This window comes from Dermochelys coriacea, chromosome 13, assembly GCF_009764565.3.
Source record: "Dermochelys coriacea isolate rDerCor1 chromosome 13, rDerCor1.pri.v4, whole genome shotgun sequence".
In the NCBI taxonomy this organism is placed as follows: Eukaryota; Metazoa; Chordata; order Testudines; family Dermochelyidae; genus Dermochelys; species Dermochelys coriacea.
Window position 1 is genome coordinate 8972820 of NC_050080.1, and position 26379 is coordinate 8999198.

The 26379-nt window shown below is 42.6% G+C and overlaps 1 protein-coding gene across 2 annotated transcripts in view; it reads right to left on the reverse strand.

Moving 5' to 3' along the window:
- Positions 1 to 2783: 2783 nt before the first annotated feature.
- CDH4 (cadherin 4) overlaps positions 2784 to 26379 on the reverse strand; it is a 666817-nt gene continuing 643221 nt past the window's right edge. For both annotated transcript variants that reach the window (XM_043495751.1, XM_038370284.2), the window contains exons 13-16: positions 25622 to 25855; positions 16255 to 16394; positions 10335 to 10499; positions 2784 to 8694 (exon numbers count right to left, since the gene is read on the reverse strand). In XM_043495751.1, coding sequence (XP_043351686.1) covers positions 8488 to 8694; positions 10335 to 10499; positions 16255 to 16394; positions 25622 to 25855 — 746 coding nt within the window. In that variant the 3' untranslated portion in view covers positions 2784 to 8487. The remainder of the gene's footprint in view (positions 8695 to 10334; positions 10500 to 16254; positions 16395 to 25621; positions 25856 to 26379) is intronic.

The window sequence follows — 26379 nt, forward strand, 5'->3', positions numbered from 1 at the left end:
CCTTGCACTTGAAGGGACCTTTCCATTGGTCTCATTATTTCATTTCTCCACCCACTTTGGGTCTTCAGAAAGTTGATTTCTTTTTTCAATGCTAGGCTTTCCTTGTGGGGGAGGTGGGAGGAAATCAAATATCCTGATTTTTTTCTTTAATCAAAAGAATAATAAATAATCGTCACCCTGCTCCTGCTAATAATGTCAGTGCTAATGACAGCTGAATGCACCACATATGGAACACTGAGACCAAAAAAAGAAAACAAAGTCTTCCTTTGGCCTAAGCTAAAGTTTTAGGGCCCACTCCAGAATTTTATGTACATGCTTAACTTTAAGCTTCAGTCATCTCTTAAAGTTAAGCACATGTCCACATCATTGCAGGGCCAGGGCTTTTGGGAGCAGAGAAGACGCTCTTATTATGGTGACGAAGCCCACACAAGTCCCTAGAGACAGTGAAGAACTAGATTTTTGTGATACAACTGTGTTGCATAAATTCTTTGCTAAAAATAATTCTAAGAAACTGAGCAGTGCAGTTTGAGAACTAGCGAACCAAGTATACACAGTTGACTCAGGGAAAGCAGCTTGGTATGTATAGCATTTTTCAGTTTGCTTGTTTGCTTAAAAAAAAAGAGCCAGCTGGGTTCCACACGCTTGCCTGAAATAGCGCCTGAGCATGGTGGTAGCGCTCTGTTATCAAGGAGCTGAGACAGCAAGGTTCTTAAGCACTTATGCAACTGCAGGTATGTGCCTAGTCCTCCTGAAGGCAACAGAGTAAACTGGCCTACTGATCAATGGTGTAAAACTGGTGTGACAGCAGAGCTGGGCCAAGACGAGGCAAAGGGGACCTGTAACATCAGCTCATGCTTTGGTGGGCAAATAAAAGGTATCCCACCTCGAGCCTTTATAGTGTGTTGGGAAAATACTGGTGATAGGCCTGGATAAATTCTGGATCTAGCCATGTTGGCCTGGCTAAAAAATGCAAACGGTTGGATTCAAACATTGGCACTGGAGACCAGCTGCAAATGTGCCTCTGGAGGAGCTCAGGGCCTGATTTGGATCAGAGTTTTGTAAATGTGTATGTGTGATTTTAGTGCTAGTTTGAAGCAGGTATTGGCCACTGCCCAAGAAGGCCATTCAGGATCTTGGAGCAATGGTCTAAGCAGGTCTGACAAAGCCTATGGCATGTAGTGCTGTTGCAGCTGTGTTGATCACAGGATATTAGCGACACAAGGTGGGTGAGGTAATATCTTTTATTGGCCCAATAGCTGGTGTGTGTGTGTGTGTGTGTGTGTGTGTCTCTGAGAGAGCAAGACAAGCTTTTGAGCTTACATAGAGCGCAACTTCAGGTCCTATGGTCACATTAGTAGCATCCGATGAAGTGAGCTGTAGCTCACGAAAGCTTATGCTCTAATAAATTTGTTAGTCTCTAAGGTGCCACAAGTACTCCTTTTCTTATTAGTAGCACACTTACAGCAGTGTGTGTGTGTGTGCACCTGGAAGAACAAAAGATACTTTGCCTTGCTGAATGGGGCTGCAGATTTGGGTAACATTTACAATTTTTTCTGAAATCATCTACAAGACTGGGTCCTTCATACTGTACTTTATAGTTGGGCTAGTTTATCACTGGCACAGCCACTGACTTAAACAGCACTTCACTTGTGCACATTCCTACAGCTGGGCAGAACCACAATGGTTTTACACCTTGTGACAACGCCACCAGTGTCTTTTGTTGGGTTAGGCATGCTCTGAGAATGTGAACTGGGTCAGGTCCTGCAGGCAAGGAACCACCTGAGAATCCCACAGGGGTTTATGTGTGAGCTAGGCGCTGAGGAGCTCGGTGCCATCAGGACTTTGGCAACTTTGTGCACACACGCACACACAAGCGATTTAGGCTCCTTTACATGGCTAAGCGGCTGCTGAACAGGAGTTTGAGGAGTTCAGTAGTCCCTAAATGCTGGACTTTGCCACCTAAAGGCTTGTCTACACAGTGGAGTAATGCGCCCCACAGGGCATGATTTCTAAAGCCCACTATCATGTTGTGTATTAATTGGTCTGTGTAGACCCTGCTAGTACGCACAGAAGGTTCCCCAGTTGCACATCAATGTAGTGCTATGTGGATCTAGCCCCTAATGACATAGTAGCTGTGCTTGTGTGAGTTCATGCACTGGAGTGTCTGAATGTCTCCTAGCACTATCTCTCCACTCATCTCTGTTACTGACAAAATGCACAGCTCTGTGTGTGTATGCGCGCGTGTGCACTCGCAGAATAAGGGGTTGGCCGAATGGCTGTTCGAGGTTCTGCATTGACTGAGTGTGAAGGCACCAGACGCTATGTGACCTGCTGACCTCCATCCATTCCAAGTGACAATGTGTTTGCTGGCAGTGCAAAAGTGGCTGCCCAATTAATGCTCAGTGAGAGGCCCAGGAGTGGGCTGGCAGGTTTGAAGGTCACAGACTGTTGCCAGAACATTTTGGGAAAGGTTACACAGCACCTGCCCGAGTTACGCCTTGTGCTAGCCTACTGTAAAACAATTACTTTAATGAGCACTCAAGTCACAACAACAAGACAAGTTTGGAATATCCTGAAGACAAGGGGTTTGCAAAAGAAGTGTTGACACCACCTTTACTATCAGCTCAGTGCAGCTGTCCAAGAACTGCAAGACATGTCCACAGTTTAAGATCATTATTGCTTACCCTTATCTTCTTGCTTCAAGACACTATTTGAACTCTAGTAGGTGCTGTATTTTTTGCTAAATGAATAGGGGCTGTGTATATGAAAAAAACAACAAGTAAGACTATTAAAAGGGGGATTTTATTTATTACACTGGAGCTAGGCGCTAATGCACCAGTTCAGCTTTGATACACAATAAATCAGCAAAGCTGTTACTCAGTTTTGAACCAAGATTGCAGTGGCACTAAAAACACATTGAAAACATTTACTCTCTTCCCTTTTTTTCCTCTTTTGTTTTTGGTACAAAAATGGTACAAACAACAATACAAAATAGTTGTGCTGTTGACAGTTACAAAAACGGTTTTTGAACTTGTTTAACTGATGCACTTGCTTTTGCATTTCGGCATGAATACATCAGAACACTAGAAGTCTTCTTGAAAACAATCACAATCATGCGGGCTGCTACACAGTTTGTCCATTTTAAAAGGAAACATGCAAAAAGAAAAGAAAAAAAAGCGCTCCCATTATACATGTTTTTTTTCTTCCCCTACTTCATTTGTAGCTTTGAGCAAATAACTACATTATGTACACATTGCAGTGAGCAATTGTAGGTGGTTTTTGTGTGTACTTGAGATACCTTTTTCTTTCCACGTGAAACTGAGAGGATTTTTGCCTGGGAGAAAACTACATTGGCTCGTTGCTGTTTTTAAACATATGCTTTTAACACATACATTGTTCCCCCCAACACTTTTACATTTACACTGAAGAGTTCCAAAAGATGTTACAAATAAAGGTCCCATAGTTTCAAGATAAGTTGTCTTCAATATTTTTTTTAGGCCAATCAAAGTTGCAACTGCTGCATGTGTGTTCTACAGACCCTTCACAGACTATAGCAATTGTGCATGGGTGAGATTCACCCCTGTATGAGGGAACTATGGATTAATTAATTCCCACTGAAACCCTATGGGGTGAATTCAGATCTGAGCATCACTGAATCAGGCCTTAAGGGGTACCTGACCTAGTGCTGGCCTACACACATGAGTGAATTTCACCCCATTGCTTTAAAATGATCAAAGGCAGCTCTACTGGTCCAAAAACAGAAACAGAACTATGAGTAGTACATAAGGACAGTTAATAGCACCAAAGGTTATCCATTCACTGTCAGTTTCCTGTAATCTCCTGTTGAGGGCGTCTCTGGTTTTGCTTTGTTGCAAATTATTTCCTTGACTGATGCTTAATATTTACAAGTTACATAATAAAGATTGGATACTGACAGTTATCTTTACTAATGCTATGCCACTGGCCATGTTTGGTCATGAGGCAGTCCCAGGTGTGAGAGTGACCTCAGTTATTTATGATCTCTGGCTCAGAGACTATATGTAACCCTGGTCTCTGGGAGGTAGGGCAGCTTCTACATTGCATTCAGCATGCCCCTTGCTGGCCTCTTCCCTTTGGCAGAGGTGAGAGGTGCTACAGTGTTTATTGACTGTTGTAAGAGGCCTAGTGGGGACAATGAAAATCACAGAATGATGATACCAGGAGGGGGTAACTCTCCATTCTTCCTGAAGCCAGCGCTCTTTCAATCATCTCCCACATCACACGGGAAGTGGAGGATGAAGGCACCCATGCTCATATGTCTGGACTCCACGTCTTTCATTAATTAGCTTGTTATACCTACTACTATTAAGTAGATTATTCAAAGAATAAACTTTCTTGTCCCCAACACATTAGCTGTTAAAAAACAACAACTTACAAGTGTGTCTTGGTAGCTGGTATCCTGTGCCTCTAACAAAAAATGGTATGTCCCATCATCATAAGGTTCAGAGGAATGGTTTGGTACTAGGCTGGGTGGGAAATGTTTTTCCCCATCCCTGGGAAATGTTCCCATATCCACATTTTTTCTTGCCCTGAATCAGAATGAAAAGTCAAAACTCACAGTTTCATGAACCAAAAATCTGACATTTTTTGGAGGGTGGGAGTGTGTTTCAAGTCAATAGGAATATTTTATTTTGACATTTTCCTCTTTTTTAAATTAGTTTAATTTAACAAGATTTTGAAACAAAAAGTTGTTTTTGACTCAAAAAATTTGAAATTTTCCAGTTCAAAAATTGGCACTTTTTGCCCCAAAAACTTTTCACGTCAGAAGATTTGTTGAATCTAACCCTGTCTTCTGAATGGTTTTGGTTTTGACAAATCAGAATTTTTTGGCAAAAGAAGGAGTCTGTTAAAAAAATTCTCAATCAGGTCTGTTTGATACAAACATCTTTTTAAAGAAGCACTGTTATCTTAAATATAAGCAAATTTCCTCGCCTATCTTACAACCACCAACTAACATAATAAATGTGAAAAACTGTAAAAAGTGAATTTATTTTTGCTCTTTATGCTGCTTGCTTACCTTTTGCATGTCCCGCAGCTTGGACAATGGGTCAAATTCTATCCACAGTTACCCCCATGGATGTCATTGGGGTCTTATAGGAAATGTGTGAGTAGAATTTGGTCAGAAGACAACAGATTAATTTGTTTCATGAATGAGCTCATATGCACCTACATGGGCTGCAATATTTGGAGGGGCAAATGCTGCAGGAAAATGTTTGTTTATTTTTAAAATTTACAATGGAAATAGGTTACTTTATTTTATTTTAAACCACTGAAAGATTTCTGTTAGTCTTCGGATTGGTGAACACTAAATGTTGTAATATGCTTAACCCTAGCACTGTCCCTTTAACTGTTGGTGGATAAATGGCTTGTTCATCTCTATTGTAAGTCCACTTATTGGGATAATCAAATTAACTTGTACATAGTTACATTGTAAATCTCCTTAACCTCAGCTTCTTGTTATCATAGTTCAGCATTTTTACCTATACCACTACCATACTGTTTTTATTTTGGAAAATGCACCACCACCAAAGACACAAAAGGTAACACCAAACCTTCCAGAACAGATGTTTAGACTTTGCATTAGCCAAGTAGTACCAAGTGGTTTGCATAGCATAACTTAGAACTGGGGACCATGAGGTTTGACTCCTGGTTGGCTATTCACTTAGAATAAAGTTTTCCAGGGACTGGCTGTCTGCATAGAGGGAAAGAAACATGCTAGATAGAGAGAACAGGGCACTACTTGCATCTTGCATCTCTAAACTGGGTAACTCCCTCCACCCCTTTTGCTTCTTCCTCCTCTGATGAAAAGGAGGTTACAATAATGGTTTCAAATAACTGACATGTACTAATCATTGAGAAACTCTAAGTGCATGTTTTTTATTCATTAATTTTGTTGTGATTGGGCAGTTTCCATACAGGTGCATCATCCATCCTGGTTATAATCTATTCAAGTCTAACACTTTTCTGGAAAGAAAGAGGATCAAGACAGTACATGGATAAAGATCATAGGCCAAATCTCTGCAAGGAAACTGCAATTCAAAACAAACTGCTGTACAAGCGCCGTTATTTCCCCATGTATCAAAGCAGGTACAAACTACTTGACTTGCCAGATGCTGTATAGAAAAGTTTGCCAGTGTGTTACATTGGGTTGGAGGGGTGAGGTATGTAGTGCTAGTGAACTAAGGTTTTCATACTCTGCAAGTGGCAAGATGAAGAAGGCTGAGTTCCCAATTATGGAGTAAATATTTTTGAAAGGCATCAGATACTGAATTTGTCATGCACTGCACTTCATCCCAGTTGAGGCATCTGCTGACAAACACCCTTTTGAACAACACTGATATGTTGCCACTGGACTCCTCATTGTTTCCTGAGGTATTACCTGCCACAATTTTCTCTCCTCAAGAAACTTATATGTACACTTTTTATTTTATTTTTTTTTCCTGGATAGTGAAAGGATAAGCCAACCGAACCCCTTCCCCCATACTTGGTAATTAATAATATAAAAGATAGAGATTGAGTCCTCTCAAGCATACTTTTACCACGTTCCATTTCAGACAAGACACATTTCAAATGCTCATTAATTTACAGAAATTGCATTTTATAGAAAATATGATACAATGAAATATAAAATGCACTAGGAGCATTTTAAAAATCTATAGACACAATCCTGCAGCCTAGTATTCCTTCTTAAACAATGTCTATTCATTATCACGCACACACTTTCTCTCCCGCTTCCCCCATTTAACTCTCAGCATTCAATCTACATATCAAAAAAGCAAGATCATCCCCTGGATAATCACCTTCTGATACTGTGCACATTCTTGGATTTAAACGAAAATATATCTAAGCACTTCTACAATTTTTTAGTGAACCCACTGCAAAATTGTCTGCAGAATATAAAACATAGGTAATCCAAGATTTCATAGCACATGAATTAAGTGGCTCATAATCCATTAAATGTGGTTTATATTACACATCCATGCAGTCTAAATCATTTTACAAACATTAGACATAAAGCCACTAGTTCAAATCAGTAAAGGAAAAATGTAATAATAATAATTAATAATAAAAAAGCTAATAACTATTTGTTATTGGTTAAACTGACCCTACATATAAACTAGGTAGTATGCTACCATTTATAATACTGACGTTGTGTCTGGATGCTGCAAAACCTCTTGCTTAATTGGCGATGTTTGAGCATGTTTACCACAAAATACTAGGTCTTTGTTGCTTTTCTTCTCCAAAAGACATTTAATATAGATAGAAGTGCCTACCCATCAAATATAAAGGACACACGTTAGTTGGGTTACATGATGCTGTTGAGCTTTGGCTACTGATGCTCAAAGGCATTAATATTGTACTAGACCTACTTTATTCTAATGTCATGGTAATGTACTGATAAACTGTCCATGTTATTAACACTGCCCTAGTCTTGAGGTTACTGATTATGCTATCTCCCTGTGTATGGTTAAGCTAAGAAAACAGCATTGATTTTCATACTAACAAGCATCATTATGGATGCATGACAGCAACATGTAACCCAGCTTTTATTTACACTACTCAAAAGGTTGGTGGAGCCAAAAACACATCGATAGCAAAAAACAAACAAATGGCCTTTGGTCATTTCATGATTTACTATAGGGTTTATGCAAGGTCTGTTTGAGATTTTTTGTTGCAATAACCAAAGGCTTATCAATGCTATAGTTCTATGCAGCTACATCAAGTGTGACCAGGTTACAGGAGAAACCCCAGTCAATATTTTGCATCTGATAAAACTGAATTATATACAACAATATGACTAATTCACCACCTGCTTAGGCTTAAAGATGGCTGTTAAGATTTTTTTCCCCAACCCCAAAACGAGTCACCCACTTAAAAAAAAAAGGCAAAAAAGAAACAATCTCCACAGTTTCTTTTGTTAACTCCTTCCCAGCTAGAACTGGCTTAGGGTCATAGAGAGTGCTGCTCAAGATGGTTGAAACATTTGTTTTTGTATGTTTGTTTTGATCACTCCTGAGATTGAAGGGAATCTGATACATGTACCAAAAGGCACTTTCAAATATATATATATATATATTTTAAAAACAGTGCTTCTGTTCTAAGAAATTCAAGTTAAGACAGAGTGCCTTTCACTCTCTTTAGTCATAAAGCGGATAAATGAGTGATATCCCAGCTGACATTTAAAAAAAAATGCAGCAGAGACAAGTGTTCATGCTAGACAGCTCAATGTTCTAAAAAAACCTAACCAAACCCATTAAAAAAAAACAAAAAGGAAAAAAAAAAGAAAAACCTCCTAAATCACTATAATACAGTCAGCAGGGGATATTAATTAAAAAAGCTGCCACTTCTGTACAGTTCTTGCTTCTTCATTGTCTCTTTTTTCCTGTTTTCATCTTTTTTTAAAATGTTGTTCTTCCTTTTTTTTTAAAATAAGAACATGAGGTCAGTTTAATCTTCCTCGCCTCCCCCATACATGTCTGCCAGTTTCTTGAACCTAGGCCCCCAGTCGTTAAGGTAGTCGTAATCCTGATCCCCGGAGCTTGAGGAGTTGAGGGAGCTGACAGAGCCTGCAGTAGATCCGCTCCCCTCGTAGTCGAAGACCAGCAGGGAATCGTACGGAGGGGCTGTAGGGTCATTATCTGCTGCTCTCAAGCCCTGGGATTACAAAGAAACTGTAGTAATAGATGCTGTTCGTTATGTTCAGGGTATACACAGAGAGAAGTTAGATAAAAACATAAATATGCTTCCTTGACGATTGTAATGTAACCCTACTTTATTTCTTAGAATTCAGAATGATAACACACAAGAACCCAAAACCAGAGAGAGACAAAGCAGGCTGCTCCATAAAAACTGAGAGACACAACTCACCCCACCTTACTCTAGGCTGTCTGTCTGCAGAACTGAGTGCTGCTTTCAGATCACACACTTCACTACAGAGCCCCTTTAGTCTGCAAGCAGGACCAGGTACACCACTTCCCCAAAATTCTTAAAGTGATACCTTGCAATTCTAACACTGTTCACTATACCACACTGTTAAACTTAACAGAACTCTTCAGGGGCTGTGATAATGAGGACTGTAAGTACCTAGACAGACAGATTTAAACGGGAGTACTGCATGTGGTGGCCTTGATCCAGCAAAACACTTAGGACCAGATTTTGTGCTACACCTGTACAAGGTGAGTCTCTGGCACATTTTGGGCTGTCTGTTCTGGTTCACTCTGCACAGACCCTTTTATATGGCTGCAGTTGGGGCTAGGCTGAGCTAGGCTAGGGAAGAGGTCCTGGGATATGGATACAGATTTAATTCCAGTCCAGTATAAGGGAAAAATAACATAATGGAAAGTACCTGATCTACAGCAAAAGTTCCTCTTTATTAATCATTTCCAGAAACTTCAGTCAAGGTATGAGTGGGTGGAATTAGTTTTACTGGACTGAATAATAGTGGAAGTGTGTCTGCATGCAGAGGTGCGTAAACATCAGTGAAAAGAAGGGGAGAAAGAATTTAATGAGAAGGATAAGAAAAAAACCAGCATAAATGGGTATAATGATAGAATGAAATTGTTGCCACATTTATATTTTTGACATATGCAATGAATCGTGTTTTGTCTCAGAGGAAATAATGCATTGATTGGTTCACAAACACACAATCATTCATTTAAAAATGACTGGATAAATATTTAAAAAGAATTAAAAGTGCAGTAAAATTACAGTAATCTAACATGCTCTTCTCAGTTATGAGAAGCATTTCTCTGTTATGAAAAGGTTTTGGTGCCAAACAGAGCATGTTGGAGATGGAGGCATATAAACCAATAGGGGTCTGGGAGGCAGGAGCTCCTGATAGCTTTTGTGGCTGCAAGCAAGTCATCTAACTCCTCTGCCACAGCTTCTCCATCTGTAAAAACCCTCTCTTAGTCAGAACCAGGTGCTGCTTTCATTTCAGGTAACTGCGAAAGTCCTAGGCACTGAAATGGGAGAAGGATTAGGGCACAGTTCTTTGAAGATGAAAAGCTACATGCTCAATATTGCATTCTGGGTGAAATTAGAAAATAAACCTTGGGCTTCATTGTTGCATTTTGGCTCATTTTGATTTTAAAGCCTTGGCGGGGCCAAGTCCTGTTTCCATCACTTCCATTGACTTATGTCTGATTACTTGCCTGAGTAATGGGAGCAGAATTTTGGCCCATGGTGAGAACTGAAAATGTGTTGGTAAATTGTACTCCAAGCATTTTCTATCAGTGGCATTAGCTGACTGAACAAGCTTTGAGAAGTGATAGAGAAAGCCTAAAAGAACATACCTCATTAATAAAGTCACCAATGTCCCCAGGATGGGGGATTACTGGTCTTATAGGATACTGGGGTTCAGCACCGATGGGTCTCTCATCCACTCGTCTGACTCCGGGTGCTTTGTTCAGTACATGATCCATAGTCTCCGGCTGTTGAAGTTGGCTTAAATCATAATCCTGTAACAAATGGAGAGGCACAGAGTGAAACCTAGAGCTTTTCGTTGAGATTTTCAAGGAAGTCTACAACTACACTGGCATATAAATAACTTGATGGACCCAATCCTGTTTCAACTGAAGTCAATAGCAAAATTTTACCACCATATATATGGCATCTCTAGTTGTATTAACCTAATCTATAAATGACTCATGAAACTGACCCATGTGTGCTCCATGAGACTAGCCCCATTTAAAACAAATTTAACATCTAAGTTAAATCAAATACATTTCAAACACTGTGCGTATTTAACTTCAATACCCTATATCTTCGTGATAACAACTTGGATTTATTGTACATGTGTGGCTGTGGATATATGTGCAACATTTTGATCAAATATGTCATTTACTATAAGAAAATCAATATTGGTAGCTGTATTATTGCAATAATGTTTCTGTATTTTAAAAGATTAAAAACAAACTTGAATAGCATGTATGGATATAGATCTTTTGTAATGAATAGGTTCTTTTCCTATAGAAAAATGAAAGTAAGATTTTACCATGTAACAAGCACTAGGTAATATGTCAAAATCGTATCTATAATGGTGTTTTGCTGCACTTTCTTTGCTGCTATTTTTAAAGAATTCTTCCTAAAACCACATTTAGTTGCCTGAAACCAGATTTTTCAGCTGGTTTGAATATTTATTACTTTGGATATGGGATGCTTAAATCTATAGGAGCAGTATTTATAAATAATATCTTTGTGATATTAAAAACAAGAAAGAAGAAAGTGAAAGAAATGCTAATTATGAGGATTTTTGCGTTGAATAAGAGCTTCACAAGCCTTGGACAAAGTTCTCTACTCAGATCATCTAGGTAGATCTTGACTATGAGAAGCTTCTTTCCCATGGATGTCAGAGGGGGTTCTGTAAATGTAGGGAGAGCAGACTATTGGAGTTGACTCTGGATTCTGTTAAATGGGCATGACTGAGTTCATAAGTCCAGTGTTTTGACATTAGTGCAGCACTGATGCCAATATTGTCATATTGTGTCCTTGTATTCCCCTGTGTATCTGTACCTATGTATCATCTCATAGTCAGATTGGAAATTCTTTGGGGCAAGGATTGTCTTTTTATTCTTGTTTTTACATTTCCTAGCACTATGTGGTCCTGGTTCATGACTGGGGATCTTAAGCACTACCATAATAGAAACCATAAAAATTTCTTTTACGATAAAAGTGATGTCAGAATAATGATATACCTAAAGGAAAATGAGATTCTAGGGCAGTTCTGTTTGCCCTTTGTATTACGGTGCCTGGCCATATTCACTTCTGGAATAAATGAGCTCAGTTCCATTGACTTTGTTAGAGTTGAATCCATTCACACCAACAGTTAATTTGACATTGTGGATCTGTATGCACGAAGGCAAAAATGAGTTATGCAGCCCACATCAAACAAATGCTGATAAATCATTTATACCACCTCACAGCTTTATGTATTCTATATGGACAACAGATTTTAGAGAAGATCTATTTTAGAAATGGTTTAGAAAGTTTTTAATGGTACTATTTCTTGTATACCTCCACCTGAAAAGCCAGGGACCTTAGTTGTGAGTGCAACTGTCCAGGGGCTGGAGAGAAGAAAACTAATACATTTCTAAAAGTCCCTAAAATAACCTGAGATCGGCAGGAAAAAATGCATAAGCAATTTACAGCTGTACATTAGATCCATGATCTATGTACTATGATCATATTATACACACACAAATTGAAAATTCCACAAACAGTATATATCAATATTTTCTTTTCATCTGTAACTCTCCCCCTTCTACACAATACAACACAACAGAAAAGGTGGAGGAGTTGCACTGTATGTAAGAGAGCAGTATGGTTGCTCAGAGCTCCAGTATGAAACTGGAGAAAAGCCTGTTGAGCATCTTTGGGTTAAGTTTAGAGGCGAGAGCAACAAGGGTGATGTCGTGGTGGGCATCTGCTATAGACCACCAGACCAGAAGGATGAGGTAGACGAGGTTTTCTTTGGACAACGAACAGAAATTTCCAGATCACAGGCCCTGGTTCTCATAGGGGAGTTCAATCACCCTGACATCTGCAGGGAGAACAATACAGTAGTGCACAGACAATCTAGGAAGTTTTTGCAGAGTGCTGGGGACAACTTCCTGGTGCAAGTGCTGAAGGAACCAACCAGGGGCCATGCTCCTCTTGATCTGTGACTCACAAATAGGGAAGAATTGATAGGGGAAGTAGAAATGGGGGGAAACCCTGGGCAGCAGTGACCATGAGATGGTCGAGTTCAGGATCCCGACAAAAGGAGGAAACTAGAGCAGCAGAATATGGACCCTGCTGGACTTCAGAAAGGCAGACTTTGATTCCCTCAGGGAACTGATGGGCAGGATTCCCTGGGAGGCTAATATGAAGGAGAAAGGAGTCCAGGAGAGCTGGCTATATTTTAAAGAAGTCTTATTGAGGGCATCCCGATGTGCAGAAAGAATAGCAAATATGGCAGGTGACCAACTTGGCTTAACACAGAAATCTTCAGTGAGCTTAAACACAAAAAGGAAGCTCACAAGAAGTGGAAACTTGGACAGAGGACTAGGGAGGAGTATAAGAATATTGCTTGAGCATACAGGGGTGTAATCAGGAAGGCCAAAGCACAATTGAAGTTGCAGCTAGCAAGGGATGTGAAGGGTAAGAAGAAGGGTTTCTACAGGTATGTTAGCAACAAGAAGGTCCGGGAAAGAATCGGACCCTTAGTGAATGGGGGAGGCAACCTAGTCACAGATGATGTGGAAAAAGCTGAAGTACTCAATCCTTTTTTTGCCTCAGTCTTCACAGATAAGGTCAGCTCCCAGACAACTGCACTAGGCAACACCGTATGGGGAGGATGTGAGCAGCCCTCAGTGATGAAAGAAGTGGTTCGGGACTATTTAGAAAAGCTGGATATGCACAAGACCATGGGGCCGGATGCAATGCATCCGAGGGTGCTGACGGAGTTGGCTGATGTGATTGCAGAGCCATTGGCCATTATTTCTGAAAACCTGTGGTGACTGGGGTGGTCCTGCACAATTGGAAAAAGGCAAATATAGTGCCCATATTTTAAGACGGGAAGAAGGAGAATCCAGGGAACTACCTTGGACCAGTCAGCCTTACCTCAGTGCCTGGAAAAATCATGGAGTAGGTCCTCAAGGAAACCATTTTGAAATACTTGGAGGAGAGGAAGGTGAACAGGAACAGTCAACATGGTTTCACCAAGGGCAAGTCATGCCTGACCAACCTGATTGTCTTCTATGATGAGATAACTGGCTCTGTGGATATGGGGAAAGTGGTGGACATGATACACTTTGACTTTAGCAAAGCTTTTGATACCGTCTCCCACAGTATTCTTGCCAGCAAGTAAAGAAGTATGGATTTGATTAATGGACTATGAGGTGGATAGAAAGCTGGCTAGATTGTTGGGCTCAACAGGTAGTGATCAACGGCTCGATGTCTAGTTGGCAGCTGGTATCAAGCAGAGTGCCCCAGGGTTCGGTCCTGAGGTTCAACAAGGACAAGTGCACTTAGGACGGAAGAAACCCATGCACTGCTACAGGCTGGGGACTGACTGACCAAGCAGCAGTTCTGCAGAAAAGGACCTGGAGATTACAGTAGATGAGAAGCTGGATACGAATCAACAGTGTGTCCTTGTTGCTAAGAAGGCTAATGGCATATTGGGCTGCATTAGTAGGAGCGTTGCCAGCAGATCGAGAGAAGTGATTATTCCCCTCTATTCAGCACTGGTGAGGCCACACCTGGAGTACTGCATCCAGTTGTGGGCCCCCCACTACAGAAAGGATGTGGACAAATTGGAGAGAGTCCAGCAGAGGGCAACTAAAATGATTAGGGGGTTGGGGCACATGACTTATGAGGAGAGGCTGAGGGAACTGGACTTATTTAGTCTGCAGAAGAGAAGAGTGAGGGGGGATTTGATAGCAGCCTTCAACGACCTGAAGGGGGGTTCCAAAGAGCTAGGCCAGGAGCGGGCAAACTTTTTGGCCTGAGGGTCATATCGGATTTCTGAAATTGTATGGAGGGCCGGTTAGGGGAGGCTGTGCCTCCCCAAAGAGCCAGGCATGGCCCAGCCCCCACTCCCTATCTGACCCCCCCTGATAGCCTCCCCGGGACTCCTGTCCCATCCAACCCCCCCTGTTCCCTGACGGCCCCCCAGGGACCCCTGCCCCATCCACCCCCCTGCTCTTGGTCCCCTAACTGCCCCCGGATCCCCCGCCCTCCCACCACCCCATCCAACCCCTCCTCTCCTTCCTAACTGCCCCCCTGGGACTGCTGCCCCCATTCAACCCCCCTGTTCCTCGCCCTCTGACCGCCCCAACCCCTATCCGGCCCCTGACTACCCCCCAAACTCCCCTGCCCTCTATCCAACCCCCCCGCTTCCTGTCCCCTGCCCCCTTACCATGCTGTCTCGAGCACCAGTGGCTGGCAGCGTGGCTGCACCAGGACAGACAGCTGCACCGCGCAGCACAGAGCACTGGGTCAGGCCAGGTTCTGCAGCCATGCCGCCCAGAGCATTGCGCCAGTGGCGTGGCAAGGCTGAGGGGGAGGGGGAACAGCAGGAGAGGGGCTGGGGGTGAGCCTCCTGGGCCAGGAGCTCAGTGGCCGGGCAGGATGGTCCCATGGGCCGGATGTGGCCCACAGGCCATAGTTTGCCCACCTCTGAGCTAGGCTGTTCTCAGTGGTGGCAGTTGACCGAACAAGGAACAATGGTCTCAAGTTGCAATGGGGGAGGTCTAGGTTGGATATTAGGGAAAACTATTTCACTAGGAGGGTGGTGAAACACTGGAATGGGTTATCTCCATCCGTAGAAGTATTTAAGGCCCGTCTTGACAAAGCCCCGGCTTGCATTATTTAGTTTGGGTTGGTCCTGCTTTGAGCAGGGGGTTAGACTAGATGACCTCTTGAGGTCTCTTCCAACCCTAATCGTCTATGATTCTATGAACGCACCACACCATACCCACTCACACACATGGCTTAACTCCAAAGCAAAGCTTTGCCATTATCAGCTTTGCAATGGAAAAAAAATCCCCAAACATATTTAGACATTTCTTACAAATTAAGGCCAGAAATTAAGAGAAATGAAAGGCACATTAGAGACTATTAAGGAAATACAGAAAAAGCCCAAGGCTCAAGCAAACCCTGGGGCCCTGGGACCCAAGGGAGGGTGGTAGCTGCTATCTGATTTTATGCAGGCATCTAAATGGAAAATGGGAAAATACACAATTTTAATTATTGAAATAATAGAAGTATTGTTTATATGTTAGTGTCAATATGTTGGTTTATCAAATTTTCCCCAGCAGATAGGCTTATGTGGATAAATGCTGCACCTGTCCCCACATCACTGTCCAACATGCTTGTAAATGTCCCATCCATGGTGCATTGTCCCAGCTACATACAATGGACCAAGTTGCTTCTTATATATGCTCATGCAATATTACTGAAGCCAATAGAGTTGCACAGGCACAAATGAGGAAAGAACTTGAACCTGTGCATATAAATCAATGAACCCCCCCACCCCCAGAATAAACTGTAACTTCTAGTACACCTCTGTATCAGCTAATATAAATCTCGTGGCTACACCCTGGCCAGGATGAGCCTGGCAGCCACTGCTTATCTAAAATATCACACTTGGGAGCAGAATGAAGATTGTGAGGTTTGTAAGATGCAGAGAAACGACTCTGGGCGATCCCAGGCCGAGTGTTCAGCTCTCCTCACCTGGTCTTCCTCTCCACCTCCCTCTTCATCGTATTTCAGAATGTTGTCCCTCACATCATCTTCAGGGTCGATCAGAAGTTGCTTCGTATGCCTCTCCTTTTCCCTGCGTTTCATCCACACCACAAACAGCAAGACCATGGCTGCAACAATGAATGACAGGAGCCAGAGTAGTGAGATTTCACATAGCACACGGACGAGCTGCATCAGTTGGAGGGAGCATGTTAAAACACTCTAACCTCTCCCCTCCCCCGCTTCCATAACAAATGGGATGTGGCTGTTAGCAAAGAGCTACATCCTGATTTATTCACCCAGAAGCAATAGAGGTATGTACCATCTCTGTGCTATTAGTTCCATTTTGTTAAGGTGACATTTATAGCAGTGTTAGCAGTTAATGCTGTGGTAAATAGAGCTGCGGGCACAGCTGACTTTTGGGTTTACTGGTAGTTCCGAAAAACCGAAAAAAAAATCATTATGGGCGGAACTGAAACCCAAACTTTTCAGCATATTTTGTTACTCAAAAATATCAGAAAAATTATATTCCCGGTTGAATGAAATTATTCATTTCAGGAATTTTAAATAAAACCAAAGCAACTGAAGGGCTAGATTCACAAGGTGCAACCCCCTTTTACTCAATAGCCCAGTGGCTAGGGCTTTCTCCTGAGATGTGGGACAGTCAGTTTCAGATGCCCACTCTAGAACAAGGGCTGGAACTCAGGTTTCTCCCTTCCCAGGTGAGTGCCCCAAACAGGCTATAGGACGGATATCTTCCAGGCTGTCCTGTTGAAGCTGTTCCATGTTGTATAAGTAATTAAATATCCAGAGGAGCAGGGACTGGTCCCAGGGTCTTCCCCACTCCCCTCACCATAAGTGCCCTCACTGCTGTGTGATAGCATCATTCTTATTCTCTTTCTCTGGCGCTATGACCATTGAAGAATTTTATCCAAAATGGAACTGCTTCAGCAAGCCACCAAAATTAGCACAACAAATGTCACCCAATATCTCCAATGCTAGAATCTTCTGAATGTTTCAAGGTGTACATTTTAACCAAACAAGCCTGGAATAAATTGCAAATGCAGTAACTTTTAGCATGGATTACAAACCCCAATATGATTGGGGAAGAATACTTACATTTTACTAGTAAGCTTCATGCAATTCTTACCTGTTATTGCATGTTAAGAATATAAAAGGGAGGGGGGGGTGTAGATTTTCCCAAAAGCTCCTTGCTACCCATATTCCTTTAAGCATGTTGATTGAGGCCAAGGCTGAAAGGAGCCACATGCATAATCCAAAAGAAAATGAACAGAAAATGGGAGAACAGTAGCTTTCTCCAAGCGTTTATTCTAAAATGCAAGTGACTGCAAGAGCTGAAGGATGAAGGAACAAGGGAAGGGGCATCAAGATGTTAAGAAGCAACCAAGCCACAGTCTAATGCCGAGCACTTTCCCATGAGTGGGTGATTTTCAGTGGCAGAACAATAATGCCCTTTGAGTTTATAAGACAACACTGCTGTGATCTTTTTTCCCCCTTAATGATCTGCAATTTACTCAGAAAGGATGTAATGGGGTGGATAACATTAGTCCCCATAATTCAATTTGGATTCATTCTCATTCTTTTTTTGTGGGGGGGGGAGCTTTCTATATTTCCAAAATCACATTAACTAAAGCATTCAGATATGCTTTCTGGTGCCCGCTTGGAGAATGGTTCTAAGGATCTTTCAAATCTTTCCAGGGAATGGTGCTGGGTTTTGCAGCACAAGGGAGTGCAAGACTAAGTCTGGTAACACTGAGCTAAGTTCTTGAGGCATCAGTTTTTATATACCAGGCTCAGGGCTGGCCCACAACATTTTGGCACCTGAGGCGGGGAGCTCAAATGACACCCCCGTGCCTCCTCGCTTGGGCCAAAACATTGAAAGGTCTCAATTCTGCCTTCTTCCTGTTCTACTCCTCTCATGGTACTACTCTGCTACCTACCCTAAAGGAGAACTAACAATTTAAAATGCCTTGTTCAAAAATTTTAAGTAACGCTTAACTTTCAAACGCCTGAACAGCAACTGTAACTTTTCTTGTCTGCATAGTAAACACTGGCATTTTTATCTGTTTGAATAATCTAAGTGGTGCTTTCCATGCCTTCTTGGTTGCAAAGATTTGAACTGCTTCCTGAAGGTCCACAGTCTGGGCTAGCTCATGCCGTTGAGATAGTTGCAAGGCTGACCAGCCTCTCCTGTGTCATTGTGGAGTGTAGATGTAATTTTATTAACTTCAGCTTGGAGAAGCTGCTTTCTCCACTGGCAACTGTTACAGGAAGTGTTAGAAGCATGCACAGAGAAACAAAAGCATTTGGAAAGAGGGTGGTCATCTTATTTGTGCACGTATATTCCAGAACAGCCTTTGGAGTTGATCCTGCTGAAATGTATCTTGAAAGGGCTTTCAGTTCATCACCTAAATCACTCTCATCAATATTGCGCATGTCATCATGTGTCAACACTGTCTCTAGTGCCCTGCATTGCTGGTGTACGTCTTCTTCAGGTATAGTGAGGAGTTTGGAAATGTCATACAACATCCCAAATATACTGCTGTGTTCCTTGAGTTCATGAAAAGTTCTTCAACTGACTATATTGCACAATCTAGCACCTGGTTAAAGAAGCCAACTTCTGTGCATTTAGAGCAGAGAGAATACATGCACCAGCAGCAGACACAATTTTCTATACTCTGGGTCTTAGTGGCGCCCCCCCACAGTCTGGCACCTGAGGTGGCCGCCTTAGTTTGCTTCATGGTAAGGCCAGCCCTGGCCAGGCTGTAGTTAATCTCACTGGTTCAGATGCTACAGTGACATAGGTAGGTAAATCATTCTTAAATCACAGGAAGATGTTTGCCACTTAAACAGTGTTACACAAACATGATGCTAGCTTCCAAGCTCCGTAACCTTGTTATTCAAAGCCGCATCTCCCAGGGGCTGAACTTAATTTGTTAGTCTCTAAGGTGCCACAAGTACTCCTTTCCAAAAAGGCTAACAGAGTGAGACACATTAGCAGCAATAAGGACTCTCCCAGGTCTCCACTAACACTAGGTAATGCAACCTCTCTTGTTGTTAGCTTTAAAAAAATTTCATTGTTATTATAGTTTTTACTTGAATAATTGATATACAGCTGAGAAAAGAACAATCAGATTACGGCTCTGTCACATTATCTTCTCTAGGAAAAAACGTGTTCTTAACTGGTGATACCTAATGTGCTAACGAGTATGCGGTAAAATCCTAGTGAAGACAAGGCAGCTTGTAGTTTTAACATGAGTTAGCAGACTCAGATACACCCTAGGGTCCCTATAGTCTTTGCTTCACCCAGCTAACTCATTAAAATCACAGATCACCTTGTCATCACTAAGTTTTTACCTCATGTTCTTCCTACATATTAGCTAACTTACCTTAAGAACACACATCTTTTTCCCAAGTGAAGAGACACCTGCAGGGAGAATGCAGGGGTTTCAAATTCTATTTGGAGGCTCTAGCTGTCCCCGGGTATTTAGCTGAACAATGGGAATGAACATTTCATATTTTGCTGTGTCTCACTGTGTTTTAAAAACATTTTTGCTCCTTGTCTCCTCATGGTGCCTCAGCATCACTTCCCTGAACACAAGAGGGAAAATGAGACAAACTTGGGCTGTGCAGACTCCAAGGGACTTGCAATCAAGGTGAGCTATCCGATGTCCTTTCATCTAAAGTGGTTAGGAACTTGGAGTTCTTCCTCTTTCTTTTCTTCTGAGTGCTACAGTATTTATACCGAACAAGAATTCACTGAAGTGAATGGAAGAGGACTGGACAACTAATTACTGCCATTGTGTGCCAACTGGCTGCCATCCCTGCCTGCTAGCTAACAGAACTGTTTTCAGATTGTTCTGCATTTCTTTACAGCGTATCCTAGATCTATTCTGGAGTAAAAGAAAAAATTGAAAAAAAAAAAGGTAACTCTTATCTCTCATGTAAAACCTCTTGACTATTTAGCAGATGACTCAAGTCCTTTTCTTGTCATTTTTTTTCTAGTCTCTCACAACAAGCTTCCTGCCTGGCACGCAAAGAAAATATTATAATGGTAGCAGGTTTTTTTTTAAATGCTACTTTTCCATCGAGTTTTTGGAAAAACGGTGCCATTAATGCCTTTACAGCTACCTTGAAAAAAAGACCTGAGTGTCAATAGCAGATGTCGTGCGTTCTCTCTCTCTCAGTCCTTTTAGTCACCCGACAGAATGGGAAGCTGTATTACTGCTATTAGATCCATTTTAACTCTGCATGTAGTTTTTCTTGAAATCTATTGTCTTCACCCTTCACAGTTTTTTATTGCATAGTTCTTTCCTCAAGTGTATTATCCTGGCAGCTAATACATCAGGTATGAAGGGAAAAAAACATTGCACCAAGGTAAAAGAAAGAAACTTTCTACCGCTTGCAACCACAGCTACGAAGAGTCCTGTGGCACCTTATAGACTAACAGACGTATTGGAGCATAAGCTTTCGTGGGTGAATACCCACTTCATCGGATTCACCCAGGAAAGCTTATGCTCCAATAGGTCTGTTAGTCTATAAGGTGCCACAGGACTCTTTGCCGCTTTTACAGATCCAGACTAACATGGCTACCCCTCTGATACTTGAAACCACAGCTAGTGTATCCTATTCAGCTTGTCAGTGGCGAATTTAGAGTTAGTGGGTCCTGTGCGCAGCTTCATTTTCAGCCCCCTACCCCCTCCGGACCTAGCCAAGAAAAAGAACATTCTCTTTTAGTAATGGGAAGTAAGTGAAAATAAAGTGAGGTATCTGGATTGGAGCAGGGGGTTGGGGTGCTAGAGGGGTGTGTGGGGGGCAGGCTCAGGGAAGAAGTTTAGGTGCAGAGTGCAGGCTCTGGCCTGGGGCAGGGGGTTGGGGTACAGGAGAGGGGCAGGGGGGCGGTGCTTACTCTGGGTGACCTGACTCCCAAAGCAACAGGAACACACACTCCTCTGTCAGCGGCTCCTAGGCGGGGTGGGCCAGGGCGGTCTCTGTGCACCGTTGCCCACGGGCACCACCCCTGCAGGTGCTGCCCCCACAGCCAATGGGAGCTGTGGAGTCCCCCCTGGGGCCACAGGGACATGCTGGCCGCTTCCGGGAGTGAAATGGCATGGAGGGAGGGGAGAGAGGCAGAGTGGGCAAGGAGCTGCCTTAGCCCTGCTGCTGGCACATCTCTGTGTGCCCCTTGGAGGGAGGGGGGCAGCAGATTTCCATGCACTGCCTGGGGCAGGGGCAGCGCACGGAGCTGCCTCCCTCCTCCCTCCCCCCCGCCAGGGGCGTACAGAGACGTGCCAGCAGCCAGCTGCTTCTGGGAGCAGTGTGGGACCACCGGCCATGGCATGCAGGCAGCCTGCCTGCCTGAGCCCTGCTGCGCCGCCAGCCGGATATTTGTCATTTTGGGGGCCCCCCACATCATTGGGTGCCCTGTGCCACTGCACGGTTTTTTTCATGGTAAATCCACTCCTGCCGCTAGTGTATCCTATTGCTTGGTCTGATTTATAAAGCCTGACCTGTCTGACTCCAGAATGGAATTACAGAGCAAAAAAAATCACGTGCCTTTTTCCACACCATCGTTCAGAGGCCACAGCGTAAAATATACCTTTAAAAATAAAAAGGTGAGACAGTAGGACAATGTAACTGAAAAGCTCTTCTCATCACAAATTACATTTTTCATCTCTGCTAGAGGCCTTTGCAGCTCTTGAACATTAAAGAAGTCAATTAGAATGACAATGAATGTACAAATAAGCTTTTGTAATAAAAACCATAATTTAAAATGGGCTAATGTATCTGACAATGAAAAAGGAATATCTTAAATCAAGTGTCTGTCAGCTGGAGTTAATTTTAGTCAATAGAATTTTCAAGTGTTTAAATCACACTTTCGAGCTGGATTTATACAGGAGGCAGCAAAAGGAAGCCTTGTGGTCTATTGCTTCTGTTACTTCTGGTGCAAAGTTTTACTATGCCCTCATTCTTTTTTATAAAAAGAAAAGGAGTACTTGTGGCACCTTAGAAACTAACACTAAAGGCCAACATTTCATCTGATGGGGCTTAAATCGGGCCTGCCTACGCACACACATCACGCAACTGCAAAAACCACACCTGCTTATTACAATGGACAACCATGCTGCACACAGTGGTCCTGTGCGTGGACACACCACTGCCTGTCACTATGTGCAAATGCAGGGGTAGCTCCCCCTGGACTTGCAGCTTATGTTTATGTTGGAAGAGGTGGTCATAAAAAAGCATCAAAAACGTAGATGTAGGGACCAGATAACCCTTTGTACCCTGTGTAGATAGTAAGGTACAGATTTTCAGAGATGAGTGTGACAAATGTGCATCACATTTTATTCTACAACTACCACACTTCCATGAGACTTTTCCCCATGCCCACGTGGACAGTTAGCTGCATAGCTGAGCATGTGCAGATGCAAATCCCCTGTTTTAATGCTCCACCTTGGCATTTGCATGTATAAATTATATATACAACTGTGTTCTCCCATCATTGAAACTCAAGCCCTAGAGGGTTGAGTGTATGGCCAATGGTAACCCTCTCTCCTAATGTACCATAGCATATATATATTAGGCAGCATTCACAGCATCAGTTGCTCTGCCTGCTCTCCATTTAAACACATTGGGGGTAAATATTAAGCATGATTTAGCACCGGAACTCCCATTAACTTTAATGGGAGTCCCACAGTTTCATCCTGCATTTCCTGATGAATATTTACCTCATTGTACATTTCAGTGCTTCTTTTTATCCGTCCCTACTGTGCCAACTCCTGCTTGAAGTTATAATGATATCATTTTTATTTTTAAATGTGTATACATTCAATGTTAGTGCTCATGAAAGCCCAGGAATGACGGTGCTGCTAGAAACAGGGCATCTTCCCCTTAAACCACTGTGATACAGCCTCTCTCAACTCTTTCAGCAGGCCTGTGAATAGCAAATGCTTCTTGCTGACAATATGAAACTGTGCTCAGATACTACAATGGTAAGGGCTGTACGAGAACCTTAATTAGAATAGAACACAGTGACAGAACTCTATTTTTATCATTCCTAGAACCATCCACAAAAACTATATCTTTGCAAATGAATGAAGGTGGTTAGCTTGCATGAGAAGTAAATGATACTAGATCGAAATCAAGATGTCTACAGGTATTTAGGCGTTGCTTCACTCAGCCTAACTGAGTTAGGTGCCTAAGTCTCATTTTCAAAAGTGATTTAGGCACTTAGGAGCCTCTCACTGAAAGACAGTGGGACTTCAGCTTTTGAAAATAAGATTTAGTCTCCTAAATTAGTTAGGTGTGGCAATACTGAATGGCACAACACCTAAATACCTGTAAAATTCTGGGCCAAGTAGTCTAATCTTTTGCCCAGATATATCAAGCTTAATTCTGTTATGAAATGATTAAGTTGTTTCCCTTCTAAAAAAAGGTATGAACAAAGGAGTAATGTAAAGAAGGAATCTATTTGTACACTCGTGTCTTAAAAATGTGAGGTGGGATATTTTTATTTTGCTTGATTCAACCAGCTTGAGGGAGTGTATATTTATGTCTTTGTCTTAAAGAACCCAATGTTTGTTTAAATTATCTTTCCTGAGTGTTCCTCAAGCTTGAATTTTTACAAGTGATAGGAATAGCTATCATTCTTTTGGAATCCAACACCTGAAATAGGCCAGGATGTGGCGTGGGTACAGCAGGAACCGGTAGTCAGGGACTTGGTTTCTAAATGCTACAAGCAGCAACCTATACACACCATACACAGACAGACAGGTGGGTGATCTGGGTGCTATTATGTATTCTGTCACTCACTTGCTGTGCAACCTTGGAGAAGTCACTTAACCCCTCAGTGCCTCACTTCACCTGTCTATAAAATGGGTATAATCATATAATTACGGCATGGGGATAGTTAAGTGCCTAAGAAAGCTGCCTAAGCTCTCCAGGAGTGAAAAGCTGAGAAGAGGAGTGGGGAGGAGGCAAGCAGAGGAGCTTAGGTGCCTATGTGGCTATTTGGTGTGCCTGGCTGAGAGCTGCAGACAGCCATGCCCTCTCCTTGGGATACTCAGCCACACTGCCTCTCCTGGAGTTCGACATCTAAGCCAGGCCAGCTGTTTAGGAAAGCACATGCCCTTGCAGGTGAAACCAACTCCCTCTCTCTGTCTCTTGCTCACACTGAATAGCTCTCTCATGCTCACTATACATTTCTCTTTGCCGCCTGCATCTTTTGGGCAGGTGCTCTGCGGTCTTTCCAACTGTTGGTGGCCTGCCTCTGCTGATGCTGGTGCTGGCAAGTAATGGGTGTTATGTGCGCTCAGAACACACACCTGTAGGATTGGGTCTGGCTGACAAGACAGATGTTCCCCTGCCTGGTTTGAGAATCTGACTTCAGGGCCCATGGGGCTTCATCTTGAACCAGGGCTCTGAGTGGCTCATTAGCTGGGGAGTGGCATCAGCACTTCAGTGGCTTGCGAATGATGACTGGAGGAATGTTATGTACCTAGCGGTCTTAGGTGCCTCCAGGATTAGGTGACAGCAGCTTTGAAAATATAAATGACACCTAAATGATGGACGTAGGCACCTAAAGGGGCAGACAGAGGCCTAAGTACCATTAAGAATCTGGGCCAAAGTGTTCTGGATTAGTGATTCAGTCCATTCTGCTTACATTTTAGTGATGGCAGTTTGAATGCAAAAGAATGAATCACCAGCAATCTGGTCTGCACCTTTGTGCAGTCTGGTCTGCACCCTTTGTATGAAGCTGGTATGCATCTTGAAAGATTCAGCATATAAGAGTGAGACTAGGGAGGAGGCGGGCAGGAAGGGAAGTGGAACACTAACGCTTGTACATCAATCCTAGGTGTACCTCTTTCATCAACAAAAACAATGTCACATAAGGGTAACCTGGCAGAAGGAAGGACACAGAGGTGTTTTGAGTGGGCTGCTCGGCACCAGATATTTTCTGTTTTGCTCAGGTACCAATTCTCTATAATACATAAATAAATAATAAAGGAGTCCGAAGTACAGCATCACATGGACCACGATTCACTGTAAATATTTTGCACAAGAGTTTGCTTCCAACCTGTTACTTCTCATATTGTTTGATGATGCAGCTGCTAACTTAAAAGGAGACTATGCCACCTTAAATGACAGTCCTGGCTTTATGGCCCATTTTCTTGGCCACAGCTGAACTGTTATAATGCAGTTAATCAGTCAGATCTCTAGGAGAGAATGGAATTTGGTTGCTCTGTGATCTACTGGGGGGATCTGCTCATAAACCTTCTATTTCAATCAGAATGATTCTGGCTTAAGATTTCTGAATGTTACCTGCTGCAACACTTACTTAGTAAAATAATGATGCATATCAAGATCGCTATGATGGCACCTGTTCCCAGTCCAGCGGCAGCGACAGCCCCGATGGTAGTGCAATCTCCATTCTCGTCACATGGACACACCTTCACTTTAATGATGGAAGTGTTGTACAAGGGAGGGTTCCCTGAATCCGTCACGACAATTGGGACATCATACATGCCAGCCTCCAGATACATTATTCGCAAACTGAGCTGGGCATAGTCACCTGGGGGCAACAGAAACAGACAGACTGACGGCAGCTCTGACAGAGGTGCTAAAAACAATATTAATATATTGGAAACTCCACTCTCAGATTAGTTCAGTGAAAAAGGCTAACCAGGCTACAACACCCTACTCCACATCTGAACCACTTGAGCTCCAGACTGTTTTCCTGAAGTCTTGTTGAATGGTCAGCCTGCCAAGACTAACAGGATGAACAAGATGCATCACGCATGCTTCATTTCGAAGTAATGCCAGTTCCCTATACTATTAATCCTGCTTGATGTCCTTAGAAAACCAGTGGTCAGTTGCTTGAATTTAAAAACGGATGGCAAGGAACTAGTGAAGCACGTATGATAATGTTGAAAATTGGCTGGCCAGATTTGGGATATCAGTGGTAAAATGCCTTTGCACCTCCCCAGTTCTGGGCTGTAACAGGGCCACTATGCTGGGGCTCTGCTCATATATTCTCCTGCCCCAATATTTTTGCACAGCCCTTTCCAGTCATCCTACCATTTTATTTCTTCCTAT